Here is an 11,399-nt window from a genome sequence, read left to right as displayed (position 1 = left end):
GACACGGGGAATCAGGGGTGGAAAGGAGGAGTGTGCTGTCATAGTATGGGGAGAGCAATTAGAGTCACATAACAATGTATGTATAAATTTTTGTAGGGGAAAATATAAAAAAATATATTCTCATTCTGAGAAAACATCAATCTGAAGTCCTCACTGGCGAGTCTGACGGCGCAGAAGCTACAGTTGGTAGCTCAGTGTGAGGTTGGGCTGGAGTTACGCTAAAGCCGCGCTTCACATTCTTTCTGAGATAGTGCCTATGTTTTGTTTACAACAAACATTTTACATGTATTCCTGAAATATTTTTAATGGATTAACTAAATTAACCTAAGTTTTATTTGAATACCTCATCAACAATGAACATGATTCAATCAACATTATTTAAGCAAAGGAATAATGCTGCTGTGTGTCTAAGTGAATACTTCAAACCGCAGCCCACGCCAGTGTGAAGTATGACAAGAGGGTTTGTTATTGTGAAGAAATTTACAAGAGAAACTCCACTGACATCCTTCAGTTGCTATCGGCTTCAGTTAACAACAACAATGAACATTCCCGAATCCCAACACAGTGTGCCCGGCACCAAGGTAAATGTTTCCCATACACTACCTCATTCAATCCTCATTAAAAACAACAAAACCCACTATGACATATGTATTACTCTCTCTCCCATTTATCAATGATGGACCTGAGGCTGGGAGAAGTTAAGTAACTTATCCGAAGCCACTCAACTAGTAAAAGTTAGAGAACTGGCCGTAAACCCAGATCTGACTCCAAGGCACACTCTTCAGCACTACCCGGCACTGCAGAGAGCCGACTTTCTCAGATCTGGAAGAGTCCAACGTCTCTGGAAAAGGGACCAACTAGGTTTAAACCGCACTCTGGGTGACAGCAAAACCCAGAAGAATTTGATAGGACACTTGCAAGAACACAGGAAAGTAGATTTCTTTATGCTTTTCCGTGTGTGTGTGTGTGTGTGTGTGTGTGTGTGTGAGAGAGAGAGAGAGACCCTTGTGTGTGTGTGTGTGTGTGTGTGTGTGTGTGTGTGTGTGTGTGTGTGTGTGAGAGAGAGAGAGAGAGACCTCTTTATGTACTAACTTGTCATTTTGCCCAGGGCAGAAAGACTTCTCTTCTGGAAGCCATGATTAAGACACAATCCCTTATTTTCTCTGCCCATCCTGGAGTCCTTTCGCACCCCCTAAGTGTGTTTGTAGACCTGAATGAGGCGTATGTATGGGAGGAAGGAGGAGAGAGTGAGAAGCAGGGGTTAAGTTCTCTACCACGTTGGCAAGGAGTAGGAGACTGAGGGAAAACATGTAATATTGTTTACTAACTACAATTCAGGTTGCAAAAGTCTAACGTGTTTGCCCTGCTCTTTTACCAGAAGTCTGCTTTAATTATACAACTTCCACAAAAGTTACATAATAAAAAGCACTATAATTCTACTAAATTAAGTCACTCAGAATGTGGACTATGTATCTGATCACAATTCCTTACATGAATTACGCTCACAGCACATACCTGGTCGATATTGAGGCGAAGGGGCAGCAGGGACACTCTCAAGCAGCATTCCTGCGGCGACCTACCAGACTCGGGGCGCACGTGCAGTGTTTTAATTGTCAGCTACAAGACAAGAAACAGAGAAACATCTTCCCCAATGGAATCATTACCTTGTCCTCATTGAAACAAAAAGAAAGAAAAAATCCTATTCCTGTATTAGAACAAAAATTGGAACTGTTTACTCTTTGCTTAAAGTCCTGAATGCAGCTTTTGAGGGTCACACGGTCCTTCACTAACCTGATTCTGAGGAGAACACGCAGGCGGATGGTGCCGTACCTGCAGGCTCCAGGACTGTCTCCACCCCTGAAGCTCATCCACAGGCTCATACTCTGAAGAACTGCCAAAGTCCTGAGCTAATCATCTCAAACCTACTAAAATTTTAAAGTGTGGAAATCTGGAACACTTTCAGCAATACTACATATTTTGCGGAGGTCACTATAGATTTCCATTTCTCCTCAGGTGTTAATACACTGGCAATTATAGCTATTGGATCCTAGAAGTGACATGCAAAATAATTTTGAAAACATAAAACTTGAAGCAGCATATTTAAAAGGGATTTTCATCTTAAAATGAGAAAAACCATTAATTTCCTCCCACTCTGACAGTTCTCCAGCAGTTCGATGTAATAAAAATACTTTTCCAAAACTAACCCAGCAACAAACAGAATGAGGTTTTAAATCTCACCATGTTGGAATGAGCTTTTCGAGGCATTTCTTTACTGCAGTACAGATACAAGAATTTATTCATCTGTGATGTTGCCAGCCGATCACGAATCTCCAGATCTTGGACGATAAACACCTGCCGGGAGACCGGGTGCTCTACGAGGCTGGAGTCGCACGCTGGCTTGCACAGGGGGTACACCTCGTGCTGAAATTTCACCTTCATAGACAACAAGGAACAAAATCTTTAAATTAGATTTTCTCTTTAAACTGCAAATATCACTCACCGCTTTCTTTGAATTCTACCTCAGCTTTCAATTCCACTTTTAAAGAACAAAAACCATAACCTTCCTTGAATTGCTCATTGATTCATTATTGGTCTATGTGCAGCCTACCTTACAAGGATATGCCTGACTGACATTTCTTATTGGGCCTTGATAAAGTCCCTTAACCTCTTTAAGCAAAACTCTCAGTTGAAATTAGACATAACATGATCACCTTGCACACCTATGAAGTTGCATAAAAATGAATGAACGTAGGCACAGTTCAAGTTACAAAAGGGGGCAAATACACATTTAAATTTATGGAATTGTAATCACTACCATATTCCAACACTAAAAGTTGGTACAATCTTGGAGAAGCTAACAGAATTAAATGCAGATACTGTGAATGGTGTCTCGTCCCTACGGCCTCTAGACCTTCACAAAGGAGCTGACATGCACGCTAACCCCAACGCAGGCCCTCGAGACAGACACTCTGGGCAGTGGTTCCCCAGGTGCGTCCCAGGAACAGCAGCACCAGCGTTACCCGGGAAGGCACTGGAAGTGCAGACTCTTGGTCCCTACTGACCAGACATTCTGGGGTGGGGCTCAGCAACCTGTGCTTAACAAGCCCTCCAGGTGATCCTGACGCACGGTCACTCCGAGGGATACTACTCTAGGGGTGACCTAAAAAACATTAAAAAACCAAAACCAAAGAAACCCTCACTCCTCTCAGAATCTTCAAGATAAAGGGGTAAGAGTTTTATACAAAACGCTTGCACTTTTCCAATCCAGAGGCTGGAGACTCTAAGGGGAGGTACCGGAGAGCCAGCGCAAACATTCCTACTTCCGTGGATTTACCTTCCAAATGTCACATACCTTGCTTAATTGTATTTCCATTAAAAAGTCATGGTTCCTTCCTCTCCCCGCACACACCGTGTTACGTCCACATCTCGTAGGTGTGTGAGAAGGTGAACTGTGGGGACTACTGCAAATGAAAACAGAACAAAACAAAACAAAAATCCCTTTTGTTAAAGGAATATTCCAAGAAAGTCAGTGAATGATATCGGGAAAAAGAACTAAGAAGGAAAGAGAAAATAAGATCATAGAACAATCAGAATGTTACCACAAATGTTACATACATAAATCAAAATTCTGTCTTCAAAACCTATACTTTAGAGATATTGAGATCATTTTATTACTGCCACTAGAATAATCACCTGCCTGCTAAGTATTCAGGACTACAGAAAAACCTAATTATGATGTGTCCTTGGGGTTCCTATTACAGGACAGACTTAAAAATGAGAGCTGGATCAAGAGTGTCCCCTGGAAATTCACACCCACCCAGGAGCCCTGAACGCGACCTTATCTGAAACCAGGGTCTCTGCTGATGTAATGAGTTACGACGAGGTCACCCTGCGTTGTTGTTGTTAATTACCACCAAGTCTGCTCTGACTCACAGTGACCCGTGTATAACACAACGAAAGGCTGCCCAGTCCTGTACCATCTTCATGACCGTCGCTATGTTCAAGGCCATGGCTGCAACTATCGTGTAGTGCCTTCCAACCTAGGGGGCCCATCTTCCAGCGCCACAGTGGGCAATATTCTATCGTGATCCATAAGGTTTTCATGGGCTAATTTTCGGAAGGAGATCACCAGGCCTCTCCTTCTAGTCTGGCTTAGTCTGGAAGCTCTGCTGAAACCTGTGCACCAAGGGTGACCCTGCTGGTATTTCAAAGACTGGTGGCAGAGCTTCCAGCATCCCAGCAACATGCAAGCCACCACAGTACGACACACTGACCGACGGGTGGTGGCCTACCGGGCTAAAACTGCTGCCGTCGAGTCGATTTCAACTCATAGCGACCCTACAGAACTACCCTATAGGGTTTCCAAGGCCGTAACCTTTATGGAAGCAGACTGCTACATCTTTCTCCCATGGAATGGCTGGTGGATTCGAATCACAGACCTTTCAGTTATCAGCTGAGCACTTAACCACTGTGCCACCAGGGCTCCTTCCATACTGGATTGTTGTTGGGTGCTGTTGAGTCGATTCCAACTCACAGTGACAGAGTAGAACTATAGGACAGAGTAGAACCACCCTACAGGTTTTCTAGGTTGTAATCGTTACATAAGCAGAGCACCAGGTCTTTCTCTCGTGGAGCCACTGAGTGGGTTTGAACTGCTGACCTTTAGGTTAGCAGCTGAGTGCTTAACTGTTGTGCTACCAGGGCTCCTTCATACTGGACTACTCATTACAATTGAGTCGATCCCAACTCATATCGACCCTTTAGGGCTGCCCCCCGGGGTTTCCCCCGCAGAGTAGCTGGCAGGTCTTTAGTGAGCGCTCGCATGTTCAACCACCACACCACCGGGCTCCTTTCAGACTGGATTCCAAACCAAACCAAACCCACTGGCGGCAAGTCGATTCGGACTCATGTGACCCTGCAGGACAGAGTAAAACTGCCCCACAGGGTTTCTAAGGCTATAATCTTTACGGAAGCAGACTGCCACATCTGTCTCTTGTGGAGCAGCTGATGGGTTGGACCTGCTGACCCTTTGGTTGGCAGTCGAACACTTTAACCACTGCGCCACTACGGCTCCTTCACACTGGATTAGGGGTCCTTAATCCAATGACTGGGGTCCTTATAAGAAGGCCGTGTGAAGGCAGAGGCAAAGATCAGGGTTATGCAGCTGCAAGCCAAGGAGTGGCAAGGATTGTTGGAAGAGGCAAGGAGGGATCATTCTAGAGCCGTCAGAGAAGTACAGCCCTGTGACACCCTGATACTGGACTTCTAGCCTCCTGAACTCTGAGAGCGTAAATTAAATATCTGTTGTTTTAGGTCAACCAGTTTGTGGTAACTTGTTACCTCAGAAAGACTTTTTAGTCAGAGTTCAAGCCCAAGAAATCTCAGCTAATATAGAAAATAATTAAAGTCTAGGGTTTTTTTCAAATCATTCTTAAAAAGCAAAAAGTTGCTAAACTATTGTGCCAGATATTACCACCCCACGAGGCCTTGTCTGACCCTGTCCCATCCAATAAGAATTTTTGCCCCCACTATACCCATTCTCTCTACCTAGCTCTCTCCCAGCACTACTGAATAATCCACCAAGGAACCAGGGTTAAGGAGCACGAGCTCATGCTGGGTTCAGGGGCACAGGCCCCTCTCTGGGCGCACACTTCACTTCATCGCCCTCATCCGCTCACATGACAGTCTCCCCCCTTTGAGCTGAGGGCAAAGGTCTCGTCCGCTTTATGAAGAGGCCCCTCACACAGGCTCTGGCACATGGTAGGTACCAGAAAATTTCTGCTGAATGGAAATCACGTAAGTCACCATTGTAGTAAAGTACAAACAATGCAAATAAATGCAAAAATGGAAAGCTTTAAGCATAACGTTTAAATTACAAATTTCAATACTATTTTATTAATAATTCTTAAAACAATAAACCCTGTGAATTTTTTTCTATAAAAAGAATATACTGGCCTGCCAAGTAGACTTACGTAGAAATTAACTTACATGTAACTCTTAGCTGGTGATGAGGGAGGGACTGTCCCCAAATCCTTTCCTCCATAAAGATGCCAAACAAGAGAGACTTCCTTGACGACATAGCGGATCACAGGAACGGGGAAGCGGAGTGGGGCCTTGCTTGCGTCTGTCTTCTTCACCGGGAGACTGAAATAATCATCTCTTATCACAATGGCATCGTCAACCATGATCTTTACAACTGGCTCTTCTTCTTTCTCCTGAAATAAACAGACAACAGGTACTCTCTGACAGATCAGAAACCACAGGTTATGCCTCAAGAAGATTTCCTGATTCTACTCTTTTAATAATTTCAATATATAAAATAGGATGATAAATACTGACATTGATTATCACATAAGATACTCTGCTTTATTAACCATAAACTGAATCTATTGCTCTTCTGCATAACTCACTCCACAAGGATTGTTTATAGTCTACAATTTGGCGTCTACTACTTGTTGGGTAATAAACAGGCACAGATTCAGTGTGTGTGTGTTTGTACGTATATATATTTTGTGGTTTAATTTGAAGTCAACACTGCATCCCAAACCAAACTTTGACATATTGTAACATACTGACCAAATTACCATGTGCCTAATAATAGGTTCATCCTGAGTTCGATTGCTTTGATTTTTTTAAATTTATCAAGCTGGTTGCCAGAACTTAGTAAATACACACGGTCACCTACTAATTTACTACTGAGAAGTTTCAAAAAAAATGAGAAAGAAAGAAATTATCAGTCAATCACCAGCCTTCACACAAACTGCACCTTAGATCTTATCTTTCCCAATTCCTGGACAAACAGCTCCGTGAAGCACTTCTTTCTGCACTGACTCTCAAAACTCTTTAAGGTAGCTACCACACACGACATCTGTAGCTCAATAATCTTTGCAGGAAGTTTGGCAAATATAAAGCACTCTTCTCTGCGTCTCTGAGAGCGGAGGCTTAGGAAGGTACAGCAAACATTTACAGAGCAGCAGTTGCAAGTTACAAGATGCAGTATTTCTGAACTGTGAAGAGTCGACAAAATCTTAAGAATCTTCACGTCAGTTCCATCTGCAACACTATGTCAGGGCCTCAATAATGTTATCAACTCATTACCTGAACCGTTGCTTTTGGCGCAAAAAGAATGCAAAAGTCGTCATTCTCGGAGGGCACGGCTGCCAGCGCGTCGCTGATCAAGTGGTGAGTGAAGGAGGCGGAGGCAGGGCCGGGCTCCGGAGACACGTTCCCACTCTCATCTGGAAACAGGAAGAGGTCCGAACAACACGGCTCCTGAAGTGGAGATTTTTCATCTAGGACACCTGGGTGAAAAGATGACAACATTTAACCTGGGCAACTTGGAAACGTCAACGGCAACACCTGGCGCTTAGGAAGCATTTTAACCAAGTGTCAGATACACACTGCGCCTTCCCGCAAAATCTCCTGTATTTCTTACAACACCCCTACGGTGAAACTAAGCTTAAAGAGAGGTTAAGTGACATGCCCAAACACCTCAGCAAAAACTCCTCATGAAAAGGCTAATGACAGACTTGGAGTTCTCCAAGAATACAGTGAACGCTGGTTTCAGGACGTTAGGGACAGTCCCCCGTCTGTTATATGGAGTTAGAGAAGCTCAGAATTTAGTGGTAGAATCTGGTGACTATTGACGAGTTTGCTTTAGCTGAGATCCCACAGGGACAATTCTGGGCTGTAATGGGGTGGAGCCTGGAAGAAACTTCTTGGCCAGTGTCACAGGGGAGGAGAACCTGGTTATACATGGCAGAGCCTCGCCTAAAGCTACGTGAAATCACTGTGTCGGGGTGCGGGGCAGGAGACAAGGGCAGTGACTCCGAGCAATCAAAATATCACTTCTTGGGGCACTGGGTACCGAAACAGGACACCTGTTCAGGTGTCGATCTTAATATGAAGTTCACAAAAGACTGCATGTGAGCTAAAAGTCTGTATGTGAAGAAACATTTCACACATTTATGTTACATATAGATTCACCCATCCTTTCTCCACTTATCCATTCAAACCAAACACTGTGATGTGGGCTGAGAACACTAAGATGAATAAAACGAGCATTCTGGCCTCACGAGATGCACAGCTAGGTTTTAAAATTCTCCTGTGGTAGTGTCTAGGTCCTACTCTTCCTCATAAATGCCCGACGCCTCGGACACCATCTTGTCTACTGAAGCTGCTCAGTTCAGAGTCGTTGTATGTTCTTTCCCACGAAATTAAAGTAGCTAACATTTATTGCAGACAATGGACTCCATGTGATGCTACAGCTCCCATTTGCTTCCTTAGTTCTAATGTATTTCAAATTAAACCGAAAGCAACATTTAATTACAAGTTTTCATATTGCCATGAAATAATAATAAGATTTTAGCATACAAAAATAACCATATTCCTCCAATTAGAAAAAAATGCTTTTTAAACAGATGCTTCCAAACATTTAGATGCTTCCACTTGGCTTTCTAGGACCTCAAAACCTTCCGGCCACTGCGTTTACCCGACTTCGCTATCCGATTTCTTTTCAATCAGAAGAGAACCTGTTTCAGTAACAGCACAGATTAACCGCTGGATAATGGAGGTCCAAGCCCGGCTTGTCTGTGCCTTAGTCACTGTTGATGCCTCACCTACATGACCTTCTTTCTCCGCACTACACAACAAAATCCCCCTGCTTTTTAAAAGCCAACTCCTCTCACGCTCAGTAACAAGTTTCATCTAACTGCTCCAACCCTTTCCAAACAATAGCATTTAGAGTCTATCCCACATTCTAAAGTGTTTTCTTAGGTCATTTATCAACCACTCTAAGTACCAGCATCAGCCTGGTGTACTACCATTTGCTGTGCTGGACCACCAGCCTCATAAGCCTTGTCCTTCACCTCCTCTGTAATCGTCCACCACTCCTTGGACAGTGTTGTCTGCTAGACACTCAAGCACAAACTGACCACCTAGTGAATATCCAGCAAAACTCAGGCATTACAAAGTGTCTTTTCTTAAATGAGTTATTCACAGCAGAATCTGCAGGCACACAGTCATGAAGCCTCAACTACAGCACCAGTGGCCCTCGAGAGAGTCCCGGCTGTCCTACCGTTAGCCTGGGGCTTCACGGACGAGGCCGCCTGCTGCGTGTCAATCTCCTCCATAGCGTCACTCATCAGAGCTCGTAGAATCTGTTGATCTGCTTCAGGAAGAACTGCACCGCGTGAGGATGTCCGACGGCTGGAATCCACCTACAAGCAGAAAGCTTAATTGAAACAGCGAAGACACCCTCAGAGCCAATCTCCTCACATTTGCTGTGCCTTAGAAATCAGCTACATTTTAGAAAAATGTCAGAACAGGAGCAGACTGAGTTTTCTATATTCTGCCCAGCAGCTGTTACATTTTCATTTTAAGTTTTTTAATAGCATTGTCACCCCCAATAATTTAATTACTGGCAAGTAGAAGTGTGTATGTCATCACCTCAGAGCCAGCAAGGTGAACTGGGACCTTGGAGAGGCAATGCATTCGAAGAATGGGAAGCTTTTAAGATGGAAAGCCCACTCGGAAAAGGATAATTTTACACCTTTCATAAAATGGAGAATTTCTTAAAAAGACAACAAACAGTAGAGAGGAGGGTCCCATCACCCCATCATCAGTCAGAACACAGCAGGAGCAAGGAATCACAAACCAGCAACAATCCTCAACCACAGCTAACACACTGCCTGGCAGATCCGCACACCAGCTCTCCTGTAATGCCGTCCACAGAGGAGCCCTAGAGAAGACGACAAACTGAAAGACGAAAACCCTAAACCGACCAGAGAGTTGAGTCTGGACATGAGAGTGCGGAGAGGTAACACTTTAGGCACAGAAAGCACTGAACTGGGAACCCAAATACCTGGGTTTTCTTGCTGTTTCTGCTATGAGTTAGCTCGTTGTTGTTGTTAGGTGCTATCGAGCAGGTTCTGACTCATAGCGACCCTACGTACAACAGAATGAAACACCGCCCGGTCCTGCACCATCCTCACAATTGTTGTTATGCTCGAGCCCACTGCTGCAGCCAGTACGTCAATCCATCTTGTTGAGGGTCTTCCTCTTTTTCACTAACCCTCTGCTTTACCAAGCACGATGCTCTTCTTCAGGGATTAGTCCCTCCTGATAACATGTCCAAAGTATAGTCTCACCATCCTTGCTTCTAAGGAGCATTCTGGCTGCACGTCTTTCAAGACAGATTTGTTCATTCTGTTGGCAGCCCATGGTATATTCAATATTCTTCGCCAACACTACAGTTTAAAGGTGTCAATTCTTCTTCAGTCTTCCTTATTCATTGTCCTGCTTTCACATGCATATGAGGAGACTGAAAAATTCCATGGCTTGGGTCAGGTGTATTTCAGTCCTCAAAGTGACCTCTTCGCTTTCCAACACTTTAAAGAGGTCTTTTGCAGTACGTTTTCCCAGTGCAATCTATCATTTGATCTCTCGACTGCTGCTTCCATGGGGGTTGACTGTGGATCCCAGTAAAATGAAATTCTTGGCAACTTCAGTCTTTTCTCCATTTATCATGATGTTGCTTATTGGGTCAGCTGTGAGGATTTTTGTTTTCTTTATGTTGAGGTGTAAGCCATACTGAAGGCTGTGGTCTTGGATCTTCATCAGTAAGTGCTTCAAGCCCTCTTCACTTTCAGCAAGCAAGGTAGTGTCATCTGCACAATGCAGGTTGTTAATGAGTCTTCCTCCAGTCCTGACACCCCGTTCTTCTTTATATAATCCAGCTTCTTGGATTATTTACTCAGCATATGGAATGAATAAGTATGGTGAAAGGATACAACCCTGACGCACACCTTTCCTGATTTTAAACCAGGCAGTATCTCCAAGTTAGCTAACCTTGCGCAAATCACCTGAATTCTCTGGGTCTTAACTTATTGTCTATAAAACAGATACTAATCTTTAATCTCTATCACACTGCATTCTCACAGAAGTCAATGGAGATCAAATATGAGAAAGTATACTGAAAACTGAATAATATCATAGATAATAAATGTAGAAGGTACTACTATATAAATAAGTCTTCTGGTAATAATCCATACATCTTCTCATAGCATTTTTTTATACAACTTCCATATAACAAGCTCTTATATGATAAATGTTTTCTGTCTTCCTTGAGGAAAGATGAAAATAACTTAAATCTGGAAAGATGTGTTCTGTTAGTTGAGAAGATTAGTGTTCTGTAACAAAGACTATCAGACAGGAGAACAGTTTTCTCTTCCAGACCTGTCTCTCTGAAGATGAAGAGCAGACAGGTGACTTTTCAAAGTTTCCTTCCTCCCCTGTGATTGTCAGGAAGACCCCAATGGCGTGAACGTGGCGTGAACGTGGCGTGAACGTGGCGTGAACGTGGCGTGAACGTGGCGTGAACGTGGCGTGAACGTGGCGTG

At 43.7% G+C, this 11,399-nt stretch overlaps 1 protein-coding gene across 1 annotated transcript in view; it reads right to left on the bottom strand.

The window, feature by feature from the left end:
* The window catches only part of ATG2B (autophagy related 2B), a 99,539-nt gene that overhangs the window by 21,839 nt on the left and 66,301 nt on the right, over positions 1-11,399 (bottom strand). Inside the window, exons 29-34 of the mRNA XM_004376736.3 lie at positions 9,077-9,218; positions 7,099-7,301; positions 5,989-6,215; positions 3,353-3,461; positions 2,239-2,433; positions 1,516-1,617 (exon numbers count right to left, since the gene is read on the bottom strand). Coding sequence (XP_004376793.1) covers positions 1,516-1,617; positions 2,239-2,433; positions 3,353-3,461; positions 5,989-6,215; positions 7,099-7,301; positions 9,077-9,218 — 978 coding nt within the window. The remainder of the gene's footprint in view (positions 1-1,515; positions 1,618-2,238; positions 2,434-3,352; positions 3,462-5,988; positions 6,216-7,098; positions 7,302-9,076; positions 9,219-11,399) is intronic.

This window comes from Trichechus manatus, unplaced genomic scaffold, assembly GCF_000243295.1.
Source record: "Trichechus manatus latirostris isolate Lorelei unplaced genomic scaffold, TriManLat1.0 scaffold00045, whole genome shotgun sequence".
NCBI classification, from domain to species: Eukaryota; Metazoa; Chordata; class Mammalia; order Sirenia; family Trichechidae; genus Trichechus; species Trichechus manatus.
The sequence above is the reverse complement of the archived record's forward strand: the minus strand, read 5'-3'. Positions and strand labels throughout refer to the sequence as shown.